Source organism: Pezoporus flaviventris, unplaced genomic scaffold (genome assembly GCF_033815535.1).
Source record: "Pezoporus flaviventris isolate CSIRO_AGI_PZ_B2104156 unplaced genomic scaffold, CSIRO_AGI_Pfla_v1 ptg000009l, whole genome shotgun sequence".
In the NCBI taxonomy this organism is placed as follows: domain Eukaryota; kingdom Metazoa; phylum Chordata; class Aves; order Psittaciformes; family Psittacidae; genus Pezoporus; species Pezoporus flaviventris.
The window spans coordinates 2,390,803-2,412,465 of NW_026892557.1; the positions used below are offsets into that span (position 1 = coordinate 2,390,803).

The window sequence follows — 21,663 nt, forward strand, 5'->3', positions numbered from 1 at the left end:
TGGAGATGCTGAAAGAATAAATTGCAGGTACCTGCATCTCTTCTGAACAGAACCAGTGCGAGCCCAGTAATGAAATCATTTAATAGGTCAAAAAGCCTTTTGGAGGAGGGTTCCTGTGTTAGCTTTGAAGCAGTTCAAAGTTAGACAGGGAGATTTAGGTCAGATGCAAGGAAGAAAATCTTTAATGTGAGGGTGCTGAGGTGCTGGCACAGGGTGCCCAGAGAAGCTGTGGCTGCCCCATCCCTGGCAGTGCTCAAGGCCAGGTTGAATGGAGCTTGGAGCAAGCTGCTCTAGTGGAAAGGGTCCCTGCCTGTGGCAGGGGTTGGAACTGGATGAGCTTTAAGGTCCTTTCCAAGCCAAACCAGGCTGGGATTTTGGAGGACTCCTATGGAACAGTGCCTTCAGAGCACAGTGAGCTTTGCCTGCCTTGGTGCGAGGAGGCTGCGGGCTCTACACCTGCTCTGGGCCCGCATGGGTTTATGGATTATGTCAGGGCAAATCTGTCTGAGGCTGGTGAGTAACCAAACCACAGTAAAAATGCCGAGTGAACCACAGCAAAAGCTTTCTGGTGTGCTGGACAATTAGAATGGGTTCAGTTATGAGACCGCTTTGCAGCAGCGTGTGCTTGATGGATGAGGGGAACATGAGCCGTGCAAAACCTGTCCTGCTGCTTTGTCCCTCGAGTCTTTTCTGAAGGGAGGCACAAGTGTGGGCTGTTTGGGTTAGCAAAGGCTTCCTTCGGAGTTAGGGCAGTGCAAGTTCAGAGCCCTGCATGGTTTTAAGTATAGAAAATAACCAAAGCTCTCTTCAACCCAAACCACTCTGTGACTATGAGGACGCAGGTAAATGGCTGTATGTTGTAATGCTTTCACCTTGTCGCACATAGGGAATCTATTTGGAAAGTCAAATGTCATCTGAAATCTGTGTATCTCTCTTTCTGAAGTTAGTACCTCTCTTAAGGCCAAAAGGAGATTGTTTGCCTGCGTTGTTGAATGTAATTCTTTGTGTCAAGCAAGTGTTTTCCTGAGCAGTAAAATAAACCGCGCACACATCCAGTACTACAGCACCTAGGGAATGCTGCAATTCAGGAAGCAACCTGGCCTGTTATCCCTTCCACAGCCTTGTCAGCTGGATTGTTCCTCTTGGGGAAGAACTGCAGGACAATCTAGTGGGAAAGGAGTAAGTTTGATGGTTAAACAGGCGGTTGGAATGGATGATCTTAAGGTCCCTTCCAACCCAAACCATCCTGTGATTCTGTGTATGTTTTCCATGCCACGCAGGTGATACAGTGGGCTCTGCTGACCTCTTACCTCCTGGTTAATTATTTGTTTCGGGTTGCCTGTCTTTTGAACTCTTCCTGTGGGGACAATTGTCATAGGTTTGGAACCTAACACGGAGATTTTTAACTTCATCTTATCTGGGCTTGTTGGACTTTCATTTGAAGGTGTTCCAAGGAGCGCCTGTGTGGCAGACACAATGACTGACAGCCTGGTTACTGATCAACGTGATCCTGAAACAATACTCTTAACACTTTCCTCCCTCCCGCTGGATCGCTGGGGCTCTGAAGACTTGATTTATAGCCTAATATTTGCTGTAGTAACCCAAATGCAGAATGTAGTGCAGCCGAATGACAGCTCAGAGCTGGTGGTGCTGTGTCTAGAGCCACGAACTGGTTGGTTTGTGGGGGGAGAAATCTGTTCTTGGATCCTCTCAGGGGAGCAAATACCTGAACTCAGTGTGTACCCACTTGTAGTTAATGGAGTTTTCCATGCAGTAAATCACTGGTTTTTACTCTACTCTGATTAACACTCAGGTAATACTGCTGAGTTTATAGATGGTCACTAGAAATGCAAGTATTGGGTTGGAAGTCCTAGCTGACAGTGTAACCTCATTCTGAAGTATGTGCTTAAAGGGAAAAGCAGGTTAAGATTGGAGCTGCAGCTCTGCTTGCTGCTACCAGCTTCATGACTTCTGGTGGTGCTTGGTTCTCTCTGTAACACCTTTTCATGATGGAAATGGTAACTTCTATCTTCAAGTAGAGCCTTTGTGTGGAACCAGTGCAGTTAAAAGGTATACACGTATATCTGTGTGGATAGATACATATATGGAGGGCTGATCTGCTAATGGCATTGCTTTCCAAACCTACAGTCCCCATCAGGAAGCAATTGAAGAGGATTCCAGAAAGTTAAATATGCAGTGGGGGGAGGAATTTAGGTGGTTAATAGAGATGGAAGGAGCTTGTTGAAAGTGCAGGATGCTTCTGTGAGTCGTCCTGTTGGCAAACAGTGCAGTGTATAGGCATGAAGATTCATATTTCAAGCATTTCAGACACTTTGTGCCTACAGCTCATCAGTTAGCAATGGAGCATCCTTTCAAGGGGCCCCTTGGTATAAATGTATACCAGCAGGCTTCCCTTTCTCTCAAAGGAGGCCAGCAAGTGTTGGTAGATCATCTGTTTTGTTGTCGGTGTTTTGAAGTTCTCAACTCTAAGTGGTTCTCTTTTAGTTTCTGACACCTTGGTTGCTGTGTTGAAACAAGCCACTAATTAAAGTGATCACTCAGTGCCTAGTGGTAGGGTCAGCGTGCTGTGGCTGTCAGACATGGGAGTAGGGACTGAGTGGTGCAATGCTCCGTGTGTTTGGAATACCTGCTCAGTCAGTCTGTGTATGGGTGGCATAGTGCAACTGTATGAGCGAGGATCTGCCGAGTCCTTACTGGTGTAACTGGAATGAGACTCGTGAGTGTTCATACACTGGTAATGAGAAACAGGCCTATGGAGTGGAGGGGTGGGTGGGAAAATGAGTGTAAGTTCAGTGTGGTGTGGGGCTGTCAAGCATCATTCAGAGGAATTGGTTATATAAAATCCCAGACTGGTTTGGGTTGGAAGGGACCTCAAAGCTCATCCAGTTCCAACCCCTGCCATAGGCAGGGACCCCTTCCACTGGAGCAGCTTGCTCCAAGCCCCTGTGTCCAACCTGGCCTTGAACACTGCCAGGGATGGGGCAGCCACAGCTTCTCTGGGCACCCTGTGCCAGCGCCTCAGCACCCTCACAGGGAAGAGCTTCTGCCTGAGAGCTCATCTCAGTCTCCCCTGTGGCAGGTTAAAGCCATTCCCCTTGTCCTATCACTGCAGTCCCTGAGGAAGAGAACCTCCCTTATGAAGCTTGGGCTGTGGTAAGGACCGTGTGTTGGAAGCAGCAGCCTGGCTGTGTTATCAGGTCAGTGCCTTGCTTGACAGCTTTCCTGGGGTCTGCACTTCTTTTTCCTCTGGTATAAGAATGCAGGGCCAGAACAGGCCGGGGGAGGGATTGCTGAGCCTGAAGATCGGTTGTCACAGGCAACCATCCCTCAGATCCCTTTCATGAACGGATGAAACTTCATATCAAAGCTTGTAAGGTCTAAAGCCATTTGTTCTTTTGCCAATGCTGCCCTTTTGCTGTAATGGCTCTCCTGTCTCCCTGGTGGATAAGTGCATGTGGAGCTACAGTTCTGTGTAATAGGGATTGTGCAGAGGCAGGGAGATGAAGATGCCTTTTCTAACGCTGCAGCTGCTTTATGTCATCCAGTGGTTCAGAATCTGAAATGTGCCCAACTTCTTGAAATAGCTGTTAAAGAGGTTACCTTGCTGCTGGTGTGAATGAGGGCTCTTGGGTTTCACTCTCTGGGGGATCATAGAAAGGTTTGGGTTGGAAAGGACCTTAAGATCATCCGGTTCCAACCCCCTGCCATGGGCAGGGATGCCTTCCACTAGAGCGTGTAGTGACCTCTGGTTCTGAGTGGCAGTTCATTTTTGGGCTGATGAAAAATACCATTACCTCAATGTCCTTGCTCCATCACCTTTTCGCTCCTGCTTACGTTGTTAGCATCCCTGTAGCGGACATCCCACATCCAGACACCCCTGCTGTGGCCCTGGGCCAGGGGCAAGGAGGACAGGATGAACAGCAGCAGCCCAATTCCATCTCTGAACTCAATGCAGGATCATTTGCAAGACCTCAGGAGTCAGAGCCCCAAAGCATGGCCTCAGTTACTGGTGCCTGTTTTGTCTTATCCCTAATGTTGAATTTGGGATCCACTTCACTTTGCAAGGGAATAGCTGAGATTAATGCTTGCTTGGAGACACGAGGGCGGAGCAGAACTGTAAAGAATTAGCACTTTCTTTCCCTTTTGAGCTCACTGCATAGGTATTAAAGTAAGCTACAATGAATTGGGCTTTCTAATACTGCTTTACAATTCCTGCCATTGTCTTCTCGTTAAATTTTGCTTGCTCAGGGCTTTTTCCCCGACAGAAAGAATTTGAGACTGGAGGGAAGCAACAATAACTGCGGGATAAGCAGCTTACGTGGCAGCTCTCTTGCGGTTTGGAGGGGTGTTGCTTGATGTTCTGCTTCAGCGTTCCTCTGTTCATACATTGCTCTGATAAGCAGGAAAACACTGAGGTACCCCTCAACCCTCCACACTTCATCTAAAGCTACTGGGTTAGAGAAATGTGCTTGGGGAGGAGTGAAGGGAAAACAGCTGCTTGAGGGATCAGTGTGGGAGAAGCTGGGTCTGTTTAAAATCAAGGCATCATGACAGGGATGAGAGAGCTTGTGTGTGAGTTATTGCTTTGTCCATAGCTCTGAATCATAGAGCAGGAACCTCCTTAAACCTGTGTTAGTGCAGAGTATGGATGGGGTTTTCAGTGATAAGCTTGTATGAGGTTATTTGATGCTTCCCAGGTGTAGAATGGATGGCTTTGTTTTCTTCCTCCATCTGGCTTCTTCAGGTGTGGGACGTCCTGCGACAGAGGGTTTTATTGAGAGGTCACATTCTGGCTGTCTTCAGCATGGGATCAGGGGGGTTGATGGTTTTCAGCATGCAATACCCAGTTGTGAGGATAGCTGCAATTAAAAAGGGATGGAAAACTGCTCCGTTTCCAGGTGATCGCATCTTCTCTCATTAGCAGTGAGGATTATTGCATGAAGTTTATTGCCTCCTGTGTGATCTTCAGCATCTTCTGACTGCTGTTGTTTTCAGCATGGCTTTATAATCAGCTACTAAAACTCACCAGCTTCCCTCTGGGTCACGAGCTGCCGAGGGAGGAAGCTGTGTGTCAGGGAGGATAACACACATCTGACAGGCCAGGCTTTGTGTGATTCATCACAGATGTGCCTGGAAAACCTGAAACATCTGTTCCATCGAGCTGGGGAGCACAGGTCGGGGCGCAGACACAGGGGCAGGCTTGAAACAGGGCTGCGAGTAGCCCAGTGCCATCGCTGGTCCTTGTCTCACAACTGAGTGGCATTCAGGTCTTAATCTGTGTCTAAATAAAAGGAGTATAGAACGTGGCATTAAACAGGTGGCTGGTTCCTTACTTGCAGCTCTTCTTGCCCTGTTAAAAGAGGAAAATCTCATTTTCCATTTGCTTATTTGAGTGCTTTTGTTGCTGGGGTTTTGTTGTCTCTTATCTTCTCGGTGACCACTGCCTGCCCAGGAAGGAACTGGGGACTGCAGAGCACAGCGCAAGGTATCTGTGTTCTTAATCTAGAGGCAAACCCCCACTCTCCAAAGGGATACAAACAGCAGTAATGAGCAGGAAGGCAGTCCTTGGTGGCCTGTAAAATGTGGGATTTACACAATGAAACATTACAGCAAAGCTGCAGTAACTCGGGGGTAGGAACTTTCTTCCAGACCATCCAAGGTGCCCAGAAGAGTTAAATCATGTCTGTTGGACCTGAACCACTGGTTCACACATGGACTGAGTGATGGCTTTTAAATTGGATCTTGAACATAGCTAGAAATTGCTTTGTTAAATGTTAGACCCCAGTGTCTACATCGAGACAGGAACTTGCATTGCAAGAAATAAGCACTTAACCCTTTGAAATGATCTTTTAGCTCTGTAAAGAGTCACCCATCTTACCCCTGTGAGAATTCCCAGCTGAACCCAAGGGGAATTTGCTGAGCAGTGTAATGTCTGTTTAGTGAGGGGTATGAATACGGGGGGGGGTTATTGTATTGCTTCTCAGTCCAGTGAGAGAAACCCATTTCTAATTCCAACAAGCTCCCAGTCAGTGTTTTCCATCACCCCATCACTGTAGTGGCAGGGTCACTGCAGCGAGCCTGGGGCAGCCAGTGGAGTGTCACACTAATGCAGAGTATTGATTCCAAGTGCCAATTACGTGGAAGTGGTTTGTTTTAAATACCAGCTCCCGTTAGTGCTGTGAAGTAGTCAGCAAAGAGAGCAAATGGAGCCACCAGTTACAACACAGGCCATGTTTTGGTGAGTACAGCTTGGTTCTGTTGGTGAAATTGGTGTAATGCAATAATGAAAGTGGTTTTAAAGCAGTAAAACTTCTTTAATAATGGCAAGGGTGATTTGAGGTGTGCAGGATCAGGGCATGAATTGCCATGGGTATACCTGCTGCAGGAGGATGGAGCTCCCTGCTGAACCGTAGAATGGGATGCGTAATCCTTGGTTTAAACGAAAGCGCTGCCGTGTTTGGAATGTCCCTTTCTGCGTGCACTTGCACATGCCTGCGTTGGTCTGTCATGTAATTAAAGCTGACATTCAGACCACAACAGGAAAGAGTCTGGTTGGGGATGACATTAGCAAAGGCTGTCCGTGGGTTTTGATTGGTTTGAATAGCTGATGGTAGTGGCTGTTGTTGTCAGCCCCTCTATAAAACCCATAAACCAGAGGATCTGCTGTGCTTGAAGGAGCCTGTTTCATTTTCTGGCAGCCATTACAAGCTGCCAGTACAAAACCATCCTTTCCCAAGCTCAAAAATGGATTTCCCCCCCAGCCACTGTCATTCAATTATCACCTCAGGAAATGCATAGATATAACTGATGATCCCTTTAACACATCCTGCCGTATTCCACTCCTCCCATCCTTCATTTTTCTCCTCGCTCCAGTCATTAAATGTAACATTGCCAGTGTATATTTTATAGGGTGACCCTGACGGCTGTCGCTTTGAGGATGTGCAGAGATAATAAGATTGTGCCTGTGATGAAGGGCAGATAAATAGGGAAGTGTTTACTGGATGGAGTGTGCTGGGTTTAACGGCTTTATGACTTGCTGCCCTCTCACACGAAGCACCGCTGATACCTGTGCTTGAATAGTGAACGTCGATGTATTATAGGCACTGAGAAAGATATCCTCGTGCCGTAGCCAGGAGCAGGGAAATGGGTTTTTGTCCCACGCCTGAACTCTAGCAATATGCAACCAAGAAACTTAATGATTGAGCTGGTGCAGAAAGAAAGAGCAGTTAAAGGGGTAATGCATCAGTGCTAGGCATCTTCATTGAGAAAATCCTGCTCCTTGTATTGTGCTGCTCAACTCGATGGCAGCAGCACTGATGGAAAAGGGGATACGAAGGAGGAAAGACGTGAGCCGGGGCAGACTGAGATGAGCTCTGCTCTCAGAGCTTTTCTACATCCCTTGCGTTTAATCCATCTGGGTATTTATCCTGCTCTCTGTCCCAGTGTGTGAGCACCAATACTGAGAGCTTCTCGTTAGCAAGAGACTGGCAGCGAAAGACGTTGCCTGAAACAGCAGTGAGCCGCAGGGCTTTGATGTGGGTTGTAAAATGGAACTGAAAGAACTGCTGGCTCAAGAAGACAGGAGCTGCTCCCGTGCTCCGTGGAAAAGCATTTCATCTCTGTTTTGCAGAGCTTAGTTCACCTGGTCCATGCGCGTTTTGTTAGGGGCAGGCCTTTGGGCATCAGGATGTAAGGGAGAAGAGAAAAAGCTGAGTATTTGCATTTTCTAAGGAGAACAAATGGATGCTGAACAGAGGGTTGGGAGGAACCCGCAGTGTGTACCAGCCTGAGCTCAATAGAAGAGGTGCCCTGGCTCCGCAGGGGCTAAATTGCATTCTCCAGGCTCTGTCTGCACGAAGCGTTTTGGGCCAGGTGAAAGCATCACCTCCGAAGAACTGGGCCCTGCTGGAGTGGGAGAGCCCTCTGTGCTGGGATGGGTGCCTGAGCAGAGGCTGGGAGAGGTATATGGGAAGGCACAAGGTAGAGAGGGTAATCCTGGGAGAGGAGGGGTAAGAAGTGACGTGAATGGGGTTAGAAGTGATCGGGCAAATCAGGGCTTACATTATCAACATTTCTGAGGTTATGCATTGCAGGTTGGAGCTGTGTGGAAGATAAGCGTGCACAAGGCACACAGGTTCTTAACTCTCTCACTGTTTTGATAACATCTTGATTGATCAAGAGCCAGAGATCCCTGTGGGATGTACCTGGTGACACTGGCAGCGGTTATGCGCTCCTGCAGGACTGTAACTGCCACTATCAAAGATAGGCTCTAATAATTAATAATGGATGCAGCCAACAGGCTGTGAGTTCCTGTGGGGATTAGGGGCTCTGTTGATTAACAAAGAGGAGTCTCTAGAGGAGGAAGCCTTAATTACAAAAGCTTTCTTTTCATTCTAGCTTGACGTATAGCTGGAGAGAGGGTCAGCAGCTTTTGGCTGTGGTTGGGCCCTAAAACAATGTGCTAGGGTGCTGTGTGTTTGCCTTGCAGAACTGTTAAAGCTGGTGCTTAATCCCTAAAAATGAAGGAAATGGAATTGTCCCCATAGCACAGACCTTGAGGGTAAGTTTGGTGATACATTCATCATCGTCTTTCCTACGAGGACATAAAACCGTCATTACAAACACTGGGAAAGGTTAGGGAATGAAAGACATGGAAATGACAACTGGGAGTTAGATGTGCACAGAGACATGTTGACTGGTGTGTTTCCCAGGCTAGGGACAGTAGCATTTGGATTTCCCTGTGGTTTGCTAAACCCATACAATCAAGTGAAACAGCAGTCTTCAGTTGAAAGGAAAAGCAGCTTGTACTGAGGGCAAAGGAGAGCTGAGGAGCAGTCAGCCGGTGCTGTGCTTAACGGGATGGAGAGGCTGATCCAGGCAGCCTGGTTTTGAGTTATGAAGGAATTCTAAACCCAGACTGTCACTGGTGGAGCTGCTCCCTATTTGAGGTTAATCAGTACAATTGCACTGCTCCCGCAGCACTGATCCTGGCCAGTTCATAAATCTCTTTGTTTCTAAAGGCTATAAGAGTTTAAAAGGATGTGCTGAGGCTGAATGTGTGAATACTTCATTGGCTTTGCCATTGAGTGGAAGATGCTCTGCAATGGCTGAGTGTGGCTGTGTTACTGCAGGGAAATGGTTGTTTCAAACGACACATTCCTGACATCCTATGGTAGATCTTTCTTTCCATTTTAATCCCTGCTTTGGTGTCCCTGTTCATTGGCTCTTTCCTAGCAGTGATACCATTACTCTTTGTGTCTTCTACCACTTCCAGTTCCCACGGGTAGCTTTGTTGTAAGAGCTGGGTTTAGTTTGCACTCACCCGTTCATATTGATTTATTTAGTTCTGGGTTGTAAAGAGGACAAATGCATTCTCTGGAGACACTTAGAGGAGTGATCTGTGTGTTCAGCTAACGGGATGGCAACATTGGGTTCACTGCTTGAGGAGCTTTGGAGTGAAATCTTCAGGTCCCAAACTTGTTTTGGTGCTGTCAGGAGTGACACAGGTCTCTAAGGACCTGTTGCACCATAGGCCTGTGTCTATGAAACAAAAGCATGATATGGGGGAGATAGAAGCTTGCTCTTCTTCAGGTCTGTAGAGGACTGAGCAGGGTGAGCAGCACTCACATAGCACGAACTATTAGGAAGCAGAAAGCTGTATCCCATTGCAGGCTTTTTCCACAAGAAAATGAAATCCAGAGGATACAGATGGAGCCTCAGCTGGATCCCAGGAAGTTCTGTGGTTCTTCCTGTAGTGGGAGTAAATTGACAGCATAAACCCAAGGAGTTCACCTGGGTTTCTTACATACCTATCTCCTGGTTTGATTCCCACTTGGCCGACCTGTTCTGCAAGGAGGCTCAAATAAGACATGAGAGCAGTTAGAACAAGGAAACAGAGCATTAGGACAGCCAATCTCCTGAAGTTCTTAGCAGAGACCAGGGAGAGAAGACTGTTGCCATCCAGAAGATAACAAATAGCTAGAGGAGCTGCTAGATAAAACGCCTGTACGTGTGAAATACGCTGGAGAATTGAGACCTGCAGGATATTCCTTAGGGAGCATCCCACAGTACTTACTGTGGGGTGTTGTTTTTGTAGCGTTAGTAAAATATTGCTTGAGTTTTAAAAGCCTCTCTTACAGTGTCAGTGATGTCTCAGATCCTGCAGCATTCCTGTGCACCCAAGGTGGGCATGAATCAGTGCGACTGAACAGCCTGCACAGGCTTACTGCTTAATGAGAGCATGTACAAACCTATTTGTCAGAGCTGGCAGAGGCACGGAGACCAAGCTTAACGTGGTAAAAACACCTTGCTTCAAGGCTCCTGGGCTGCTGCGTGTTTTCAATACTTCAACTTGTTCAGATCAGGAAGGGAGGTCCCAGTTTTCTCTCTGGATATAGGTTCATCACAAGAATATCCACCGTCCTCTTCCTACCTGGGTGTGGTAGGCTGTGCTGCTCAGGGCAGAGGATTTGTTTCATAGGATCATGGGATGGTTTGTGTTGGAAGGGACCTTAAAGCTCATCCAGTTCCAACCCCTGCCACGGGCAGGGACACCTTCCACTAGAGCAGCTTGCTCCAAGCCCCTGTGTCCAGCCTGGCCTTGAACACTACCAGGGATGGGGGCATCCTGCCTCTACCACATAAGCAGAGATTGAAGGATTTCCTGGATCTCAAGGTGTGCTTGCAAACATCTGTGCCTCTTACATTAGCAGCTTTTGGGTAGGGAGATGTGTGTGATGAAGGGACTGATACCTTCAGTTGTAGCTCCCGGTCAAACAGTCTGTGGCAGTATTCTGGTTCATTCTGTGCAGTCTCAGGAAGGAGCCTGGAGATGACAGGCAGATACCCTGGTCTGCACAGAAGGGGTGCGCTGTAAAGCTCCCACTCTGCACAGCTTTGCACATGTAGTCTGTCTCCTTGCTATCCCTTTGTTGTGACCAAGACTGTTGAAGGCAGGGGGTTCGGTGAGGCAGGGAGGCCTGCGGACAGTGGGTTTATGACAGGACTTCACTAATAGGGAGCATTAACTAAATGGAGTTGACTTAATAAAATCTTGATGCATTCCAGGAAGATGGTGAATTCATTAAGGCCACAGCTGGACAAGCTGTTCCCCTCTGCTCTGCCACGACTGGTTTATAGCCACTGAAGAGAGTTGTCATTTACCTTCCATGTTTAATTACTGTAAAGCTATTCCCCTCCCCTGTGAGATGGGTTTTTTTTTCTCCCTGGCAGAGCAAGGCTCTGGGGAAATTAAACAGCAATTATTATGTTTGCTCACTCTGTTATGGCATAACAGATACTTGAAGGTAAGTTGATGTGTTTGTGTGATTGGCTTCCATAGGAGCAGCGCCTGCTGCAAGTAGGGCTTGGCAGAACCTCTCAAACCCAGCAGCGCGCACACAGTGTTAATCCTCTGTGTACCTAAGGCAAGACTAAACACAAACCTGGGGCACAGCTTGTGTTGTGTACTTTCCATTTGAAAACTACTGATAAGAAGTGAGAAAACAGGACATGCAGCACCGGCTGGAGCTCTTGTTGCTTTGTTGACGCTATGGAGGAGTTGGTAGTAAGGCCTTGTCCTGGTGTTCTGAGATACGGCTTGGAGAGCTTGATAGGGATGCAAAACAATATGGATGAGAGCAGTGGGTGCAAGTGGGGTGGGAGGGGTAAGAGAGTCACAGCCTGGTTTAGGCTGGAAGGGGCCTTAAAGCTCATCCAGTTCCATGGGCAGGGACACTTTCCACTGGAGAAGGTTGCTCACCTAATGCATCTGCTCAGAAGTGCACTGCTTTCTGGGTTAAAATGCAGCCCAGCACTAACTGGGTTCCACCAGATCCTGCTGCTAGATACAAGTTTAATCGGATGTTAACATAGCAAAGTGGAGTTGTGTTTGCAGAAGAGAGGTGGTGGTGAATGAAGTGGAGGTGAGGCTGTTACTATGAGCAGCTAAGCAGATTGGGAGAGAAATGAGTCTTCTACCCACGCTGATGTAAAAGCTGTTTCTTGATGGAGCTGGTCCAGAAGGGCACTGAAAGCATCTTTTCTTGGATGTGGCACAGTACAGGAATGAGAGCTGCTCATTTGCAGTGTGGTTTTTGGACTATATGTATGGGTCTTGCCTTCTATTGGCGAGTGACATCAGTGGACAGTTGGGTCAGCAACATCAGTATTGGGGCATGAGAGGTAAGGTGGGTTTCAGGGACAGGAGGCATTAATGCCTTGGTGAAAGGAGCAGTGATTTGGACACGGAAACGCTTCCTGCTGGAAGGTAGCCTCAGTACTGGCTGTGTTACCTCCAAACATCTGGACTGTGATGACTGCTCTGATTCATTAGACCAGGAGCTTTGCTGAGGAATGGTTTTGCATGTGCTCCGAGGGACTGCTTCGTTGAACACTCATGTTTCTCATTTGTGTTTGCATTGGGGTCATCCATGTACATGCAGCCCTATGAAATGAGCTGGAGACCTCACCACAGGCAGTAGCTGTAGGTCTCACCCCTTCCTTCCTTTATCTCTGACGTTTGGAAGTGAAGGGTATATCACTCAGATGCCGAGTGAGCGCAGAGTGGTGCGCTCTGCTTCATCTGGTGTGATTTTAGTGCAGATGTTGCCAGCAATGCCCAGTTTCTGGCACAAACCTTCAAAGGAGCCATCCGATACACCTGCAGGTTGTTAGGGAGGGCTGTTCCCCTGGGTGCAGACCTGCTACCCAGAAAACCCCATTCGGAGCAGCTGCTCCCAGCGAGTGCCGGTGCTCACCACGCTGGTTGGGCTCCCAGCGCAGGGATGTGGGATGTGTTGACTGGGAGACCTTGTGGCAACAAAATGATCATTACAGGCCATTCATGTCAGCAGCGTTTATGCTTTTCTGTTTGCTTGCAAGCAAAACCAGCAGCTAATTTGCAAGGCTGCCTTTTGTAAGAGGGCCCTTTGATCAATGCTTGCCAGCGTTAATGTTTCAGTGGGCTATTGATTTCCGCAGCAGCTTTTGTTCCCTGGATTTATGCGCGATGGGTTTGGGCAGCACACGCTCTGCATGTTTGATTAAAGTTCGTTTGACTTCGCTTGCAGCGGAGCTGGAGGCTGCTTTTACTCCCTGTCTGCAGAACCAAAGCTCTCCTGCCTTACTCCTTTGTGCTCCAGCTTCTGCCCCCCGTGCAGTCACCAGTATGCTGTTTCTAATCCTTCCAGACTCACTCCACTCCAGCATTTAATCCCTTTGGTAGACAATATAATATTAGATAGCCAGGCAGCTGGGAAGATCCGGCATGGAATTTTTTCGGTGTAGGATACATCTATGTGCACACAACGTCAGCGTTCTCTGTGTATGTGTCGTCTCTGACTTGTTCTTGTCTATCTTTGTCAGTTGAGTCATTTACTGAGTCATGGAGCCGTGCAGTCTGGTGATGAATTTCAAGTGCAGAATCGCCTCTAGTCCTTTAATAGAGCCAGATCTCCTAGATGGGGGAAAACTAGTTGTTGAATAAACTTCTCTTTCAGTTTGATGCAGTTGTGACAGCCGGTTTAGGAGGCTCTCAGAAGCATTATGATCATTAACTTGATATTTTTTATGATAGCCACCATTTCTTCTTTAAGTGTGGTTTATTACACGGCACATGTATAAGCTGTTAAACTTGCCCCTGGGCCTGATGGGTTTGCAATGTGTAAATAGAGCTCAAATAGGTTCCCATTTTATGATGGGAGGAAAACAGATTGGTTTGCTCTCTGCCATTGCCATGTGTCACAGGACACATTAATTCCCTGACACAAAGACATGGGATTTACTTGCTCCTGGTGCTGACACCTCAGCTCTGATAGAAACGAGTTTATAGGTAAAATGCGGCTGGTTTCGTTTGCAGGAGACTTTTTACCTCTGAAAAGCATTTGCATGAGCTTCTCTGCAGAGCTTCTGGCGCAGGTCATAACCCTGCTTGACAAACAGTTGTGCCTGATGGACTTTGAGCCCACTTAATGGACTCCGAGCAAAACGGCATTTCTAAAGCAAACACGCAGCAGCGGAGCAGGGCGCTGGGTGTCAGAACACGCTGTTCTTCCCAGGGCTGGCAGAGCTGGAATGCTCATCTGCAGCCTGCACCCGCCTTTGCTTTGAGATTCTACTCAGGGAAGGGTTTGGGCTTTGATTTTGTGGGGTTGGTTGGGATGGGGTTTAGGGCTTTTGTCCTTTAGAAGCAACAATTGTAGGTGATGATCTCTCCTATGGAGCCAGGCTGAGAGAGCTGGGCTGGGGCAGCCTGGAGAAGAGAAGGGTCCTGGAGGGGAGACCTTAGAGCAGCTCCAGTGCCTGAAGGGGCTCCAGGAAACCCGGAGAGGGGCTTGGGACAAGGGATGTAGGGACAGGCCAAGGGGAATGGCTTTAACCTGCCAGAGGGGAGACTGAGATGAGCTCTCAGGCAGAAGCTCTTCCCTGGGAGGATGCTGAGGTGCTGGCACAGGGTGCCCAGAGAAGCTGTGGCTGCCCCATCCCTGGCAGTGTTCAAGGCCAGGTTGGACACAGGGGCTTGGAGCAAGCTGCTCTAGTGGAAGGGGTCCCTGTCCATGGCAGGGGGTTGGGACTGGATGAGCTTTAAGGTCCCTTCAACCCAAACCAGCCTGTGATGATGCAGTGATTCTGCTCAATCCTTATTCCTCCTCACCCTGTACCTCTGAACACGGTTTGGTGTGGATAATGTTCACGTCTGCAGGAGCCCATCAGTGGCAGCTCCCAGTCTGTAGCAGTGCAGGTTCAAAACGCATCTATTCTATTGCCAGAAATCAAAGCTGTGGTTAAATTCTTTTTGTGGCGATTCTGTTTTTAAATTAAGCGCTGGTAAAGCTCTTTAAGTGTCTTAAACGTTGGCAGTTAATGCCTACAACAACATCCTCCTTTTGTCTTTCAAGTGTTTCAGTGGTGCAGGTATTAGTTGTGGCTGTAATTGCTTGTTTGAGGCCCTTGGGAGGGTTTAGATGAAGGGTGTGTCTTTATTAGAGTTAACTCGAGTGATCTGCCCTGAGTCTGGGCTGCAGGATTTCCCCACAGAGGGAGCAGGCTGAGGTTACCTTGTTTGATCACATAAAGCACAGTTCAAAGCAGCCCTTTTTGTGGGCAATCCAGGGATGTTTGTTCTGATGTTTTCTTTTTCCAAGGGGCTGGTTTAGAACTTCTTCATTTTTTCCTCTCACAACTTAAAAGAAAACAACACCTTTTACCTTAGAGGCAGACAAGTCGCCAGGAAATGATGGGGTTTCAAAGGAAGAGAAAAGAGATTAAAACCACATGCCGTTCTTTGGTTCGGCAGTGCATCCGCTAGCTTGAATGGCAGCTGCTCCAGCGTTTGAACGTCAGCCAGCTTCATTATGCTCTGAAATTATCCCTCATTTCTCTAGGTGTGCTCTTTTAACTGCTTAATTAATTTAGATGTGGGCCTCCATATTCAAATTAAAACACGATTTACGGTAGCAGGGATGGGTTATGGTTAGGGACTCCTTGTTGAACGCGGTCTTCAATGGGAGCGTTGCAGTGGAGGCTGACAAAATGGCAGTGTCTGTTTGAACTGATCCTCGTTCTGTCTGTAAGCACCACAGAGGGCTCACATCAGTTATTTGTTGTCACTGGAAGGTGGTGCCTGTGGACACAGCTCCTGAGCTGTGCAGAGGTGTCAATGGGATGCTGGCAGCAAGGCGAGGGTCCCCGCTCCGAATCACCCAGCATCCAGCTGGATTCACGCTTCCCAACCTCTTTTCCTTTCTAGGGGCCGAGGGGAGGACTGAGGGGGCATTTGTGTACTTCCTGCTCCCCCTCTTGCAGAAGCAAAGAGAAAAATAATGAGGGTTTTCTTTTTTTTCCTGTCTTAGCTAAAGAATTCTTTTGTCTGGCTGAGATACATCATTGGAGCTTCCTGCAGACAGCAGAAGGGAGGCAAAAAAGGCTGACGAGTCAGATTTGCATGCCCCTCTAACATACTCCTTCTGTATTCGCAGGGAGAACTAATCACCTTCTATTACTATTGGAAGAAAACCCCTGAAGCAGCGAGTTCTCGAGCCCACCGTAGGCATCGGAGACAGGCTGTGTTTCGGAGAATTAAAACTCGAACTGCTTCCACTCCAGTCAACACTCCCTCCAGGCCCCCCTCCAGTGAATTCTGTAAGTGGAAGCGAAAAGCAATGCATTTATCTTTGTTTAGATGCAGGGAGCAACAGTAATGTAATGGTGCTGTACCTTGGAGTGACTGAAGCAAGGAAATGGGAGTTCAGGCACTTGCCCTCTCCTGTTCCTATACCATTATGCTGGAATGTGGTAGGCGTCTTTGATCACCAAATGCTTTGTGCACTTCTTGAAATATAAAAGCATCCTGTAAGGATGGAAATGTTGCCCTGGTACTGAATTTCCCTGTTCTTTTCTTGGGTTTATGGTGTATTTTCTCCTACAGTGATGGGGATTAGAAAATGCAAAAAGAAGGAAGTGCTTCATCCCTTTGGAAGGATGTCCCTTTCATCCTTCCTTGGTGATCCATGCCTCCTCCTTGATCTCAAACTGTGTGCTGCAGTTGTATCTTGAAGCATCTTGGAAGATGCACCCTTGACTGAAGCAGAAGTGTCTAAACAAAGAACAGTTATCCAAACCAGTTAATGCCCTGCTTCGCAAAGGGTTGTGCTTAGCAGTGCCCATATGGATGTATCAACCGTTATCCTTATGGAAAAGCCTTGTGTTCCCTGTGAGATTTAAGACTTTCTATGGACCAAACCCAGCACATTTCATGTGCCTCCTAAAGAAAAATGACTGTGTAAAGGCAGGAATTGTCAGACTTTGACTTATCTGGGGGAGGTGGAGGATGTGGTGAGCAGGCAGGACAGGGAATGCTGGAGAGGGTTAGTAGGGAGGGGGTAAGCAAGGGCTGTTAGCTTTGCCTTGCTGGAATTGATGGGATTTATCACTGATTTCTGTGTGCACAAGAAGCGAGGATCCTGACTGCGCAGTTCCATCCAAGATACTTGGCACTTCAGAACACATGTGGCTGGAAGGACCCATCCATATGGATCCGACCGCAGGATGAGAATACAAATCACTTTAGTAAAAGAAAGCAAGTCTTAGCCTGGTGGTAATTTTGCAGTCAGGGCTTAAACACCTGCAAGACTTGACGTAGAAACCATGGTGATGCTTGCAGCTACCGTTGGCAAATGGGACCCTGTGTTAATTTGAAGGGTAATGAGTTGATGACAAAGGCTTAATGGCAAGTACTGTAAATCCCTCCCTCTCTAACCTGCATGTATTACAAAACACCCCCTTGCAACCTTTACAACAACAGTATTCTTGCATCAAGGACTTCTCCTCTAATTAAAGAATTGAACAAAAGGAGCCACAGGGCTTTCTGCTGGTGACAAATTACAGACCTGTTATGCTGTGGATTTATAGTGGCAGTGCTCAAAATGCAGTGCTCAGGGAGCAAGATTCACTCCTGAGTTGGTTTAGAGGAGGAGAGAAGATCCAGTTTCTGTCGTGTCTGCAGATTTTCTGTGGTTTGGATGGGGATTTTTAGCTCACAGTCGTGCAGTTGGCCACAAAGGGAAGTGACCCTGTCCATATTCTCCATGTCTTTGAAACATGACATACTTGAAATGTAAGTTTGGACGTGTTAACTCTTAAGGAGCCTTGCAGTAAGGATTGGAAGCTGGTAGTGTCCTTGTAGTACCTCTCCTCCACAAGAATCACAGCTTGGTTTTCAGACAGGTACATTACATCTAAGTGTTGTTTGTTCCACCCATAAAGCACATATAGCCACGAACAGAGTGGAACAGCAGTGACCATCTGATTGAGGAGTCTAGAAACAGAATAGAAACCAGTAAAGCCACCACAGGTTCTGTCCATGGACTCTAGCAAAGTAGGATTTAGATATAGAACATTTGCTTTGAAATTTGACCAGATACTAGAGAGAAACCTCCCTTCTCTTGCAAATTGTGCTTTTGGAGCACAGGCTCTGTAAGCTTGAACAGTATTTGAATGACAACTGCAAAGCTACCATGTACTGAATCAGAAGTTGTGTGAATTGTATCACTTGGTGCATTCCTGGAATCCTCCCTTAGTGTGATGTGGTTTGCAAACAGCCATCCAAGGCAAGGCGGTTGTAGGAAGTCACCGGATTTGTGTAAGAACTGCCATTAATGGTTATTGTAGCCAAGGAGGAGGGAGGAAAGAGAAAAGCCTGCTGAGTTTTTACCTTCCATTTTCCCCTTCTTCCCTTGTTCTTTACCTCTTCAGTGGACTTGAGCTCGGCCAGCGAAGATGACTTTGACAGCGAGGACAGCGAGCAGGAACTGAAGGGCTACGCCTGTCGGCACTGCTTCACCACCAGTATGCACCTGATTCATTGCTGTATTTGTGCCCTTCTGCTGCTGCCTAGTTAATGCAGGTTCATTCAAGCAAGAGCAGTTCATTTGCATGTACAGCTGTGCAAAAAGCTGTGGGGTTGAATCAGCTGAAACATGCACCATTCCCAGCAGAGTTCCTCATGCTTTGCCATTGCAAATTAATACTGCAGTGACAAAGGAGACTTCTGAGAGGTAGACACTTGTACAGGAAGAAATCTACATAATCCATAGCATATATAATCAATTTGTGATATAGCAAATCAATAGTGGGCTGTGACTGTCACACACAACACTTCTTTGTGCTGCATTGAATCTCTTCTGCATTCCTGTGGGTATTCTGGAAGGTTGTCTGGTATTTTGGGTGTATGCACGGCATGGTAGGTTGGATAGAAGGAAGAAGTTCTTTACTGTTAGAGGGGTGAGACACTGGAACAGGCTGCCCAAGGAAATTGTGAGTGCTCCATCCCTGGAAGTCTTGGGGCCAGGTTGGACGGGGCTTGGAGCAACCTGCTGTAGTGGAAGGTGTCCCTGCCCATGGCAGTGGGTTGGACCTGGATGAGCTTTAAGGTCCCTTCCAACCCAAACCACTCTGTGATTCTGAGCTGCTTAATAAACAGAGAGTTTGTAAACTGAGTATTATTGAAGATGTGCACCGGGACGGGGCAGTTTTCCATAAATTTCTCCAACTTTGCCCATAGAAAAGCAGCTGCATTTCCAATTGCATGTTTTTTTAATGAGGCAGTGTGGTTGTGCTGTCTGGTCCATCGTGTCTCTAAGCTGTTGCTTTTCCTGCCCCAAGCCTCCAAGGACTGGCACCACGGCGGCCGAGAGAACATTTTACTGTGCACTGATTGTCGCATTCACTTCAAGAAGTACGGGGAGCTGCCACCCATTGAGAAGCCCGTGGACCCTCCACCCTTTATGTTTAAGCCTGTCAAAGAGGAAGATGATGGACTTAGTGGAAAGCATAGCATGAGGACAAGGAGGAGTCGAGGCTCGGTAGGTTAACACTTTGCATTGCGGCTCCTTCTGTAAAGGGGAGGGGTTGTCTGGGAAAGGGAGTTCAACTCCAAATATGATGCTTTCTCTGTCTTATTTGTTGGCCGTGGTATGTGTCTGCTGCTGCATTTGTGCGTGGGAGTGTGGGGTTTGCTGAGCTTGAGGCTTGCTTTGGGAAAAGGAGCTGAAATGTCTCTTACACAGGTTCAGCCAAACTTGTGCTGTTCCTGTTTTCAGTGACTGGCAGTGAACTGTCATGATAAACTTGACCAGTCATTCCAGGTTTCATACTGGTGTGTGTGCTCCTTCCAGCTGGATCCTGTCAGAGGTAAGCCCTTGGGCTCATTTTCAAGGCTGAAATGCTCTTCAGGGGTCTCCTCAGCTGTCGTTTGCTGCTGCGGTTTGTGCTCTGTCAGAGTGTTCACTGGGGTGAAATGCCGGGAGCCTCACAGTGTACAAGTGACCTGTGAGAACTCTGACAGCAGCTCTGGTTAATCTGATGTTTCCTGTGGGTTTTGGCTGATGGAAAGCAGCAGATAGATTTCTTTTCCTTGCCCTCCCCTCTCTGTCTTTCTGATCATGGTGATAGGACCATTGTCTCTAAACACCTTGTGAGGCTGCGCTGTCAGATAAGGTTGGCTTCATTGTGTTTTGGTAACCCAGAAAACTGCCAAACTGGGAAAGAAACAGCATTAACTATTGAAGTACACTCTGCCGTGATTCCTTATTGCATAGTGGGAGCACATTGAAACTGTGGGGTTAGAAACTGGTCTTAACTGCTTGAATGCCCACAGATAGACCTTTTTTAGTGGAACATGAGGGTCCTCTCCTACCTCTTTCCCTGTGTGCATATGAACACTTGCAAATGTGCTTGCATGTGTTTCATGAAGACAACTGAGCATGCAAACAGCAGCTTTGGAACGTCTTTCTAATGTTGTCATCTCTAGCAGGCAGTGCTAAATAATCAGCACTTCATGGTTTTGAGTAGAGAAGTTAAGGATTTGCCTCCTTTTAACTAATTTTTCAGGCTCTTAGCAGGAACGCTTCATCTGTGTAAGACAGTAAAATATAAAGGGGTTGGACAAGTGACTTGATGCACCTCTGTTTCTGTTAAACACAGATGTCTACACTACGCAGTGGTCGTAAGAAGCAGCCAGCCAGCCCTGATGGTAGAGCCTCCCCCATCAATGAAGACATCCGCTCCAGCGGCCGCAACTCCCCCAGCGCCGCCAGCACCTCCAGCAACGACAGCAAAGCGGATTCAGTGAAGAAATCTGCCAAGGTAAGAGTTGCCCGTTCTCCTTTTGGGTTAGGACGTGGCCACCTGAGCCCTCTGCAGTCTGAGAGACGAGATCCAGGTGCAGGAAGCAGGGAATCTTGCAGTGACCTAGAAATTCCTGCTCGTGTGGGTGAGCAGGAAACTGAATGGTGAACGTGACTGAGGCTTTGTTCCTGTACGTGAGGATGTGCAGTGATAAACACCACGTAACCTTACTGCTGTCGTGAGAAATTAATCCTGCAGTTTTGGATGCAAATGCAAGCGTTAGGCTTGGAAAGAATACAGCTCAGAGATGCTCTTGTTTGAGACAGGTAGTTTAGGGATTGGTTTTAAGCAGTACTTAGTCTTTGTGTAGAAAGGCATACAAATATGTAGTAATGCAGGCTGCTTCTGTTGCTGGTTCTCTGTATGTGTATTGGCTTACAGTTTGCTGTGTTTAAATAAGTGCTTTGCAGGAATGTCCTGAAGAAACCAAGGCAGATGCTGTGGGAAGGTTTGCCATTAAGCAGTTTAAATTGAAAAGCAGCAAGTTAAAAATAAGTCTTTAGAAATAACCCACAGGTTAAAACTGGATGATAGAGCATGTTTTCACATGGTAAAACTGAGAATTTAGCAAAGCTGGGAGTTAGGTAATTACGTGATGTATAAAGCTGTCCTAGACCATGAAAGAAGGTAGTAATCTTGTAATAGCTACTGACTGTTAGCCCTGTATTTGAGGGGATGTAAAAATATCCCTCTCAAAATGTCAGGAGTAGTAGAAGGAAGTTTATCCTGTGCCTGTCTACTGCAGAAAGTCTTGCTCCATCCTCTGTGTTGGGCTCTTAGAAGAGTATCCTGGGCCAGATGATCTGGTTCCCGATGGACTTGATTGATCATAGCTGGAGACAACTGCTCTGTTTAAAATAATCCTAAATATTCCTTCCCTTTCAAAGCTGGAGGCCACATCTGCAGTGAGGAATGCTTTACTCAGTGTTCCTTTTTCCTGCTACCTCATGTCAGGGA

General features: G+C 47.4%; 1 protein-coding gene across 9 annotated transcripts in view; it reads left to right on the forward strand.

Annotated features, from left to right (window-relative positions):
- RERE (arginine-glutamic acid dipeptide repeats) overlaps nt 1–21,663 on the forward strand; it is a 222,103-nt gene that overhangs the window by 188,999 nt on the left and 11,441 nt on the right. For all 9 annotated transcript variants that reach the window (XM_061450185.1, XM_061450187.1, XM_061450191.1 and 6 more), the window contains 4 exons: nt 15,999–16,161; nt 18,274–18,366; nt 19,183–19,382; nt 20,503–20,664. In XM_061450185.1, coding sequence (XP_061306169.1) covers nt 15,999–16,161; nt 18,274–18,366; nt 19,183–19,382; nt 20,503–20,664 — 618 coding nt within the window. The remainder of the gene's footprint in view (nt 1–15,998; nt 16,162–18,273; nt 18,367–19,182; nt 19,383–20,502; nt 20,665–21,663) is intronic.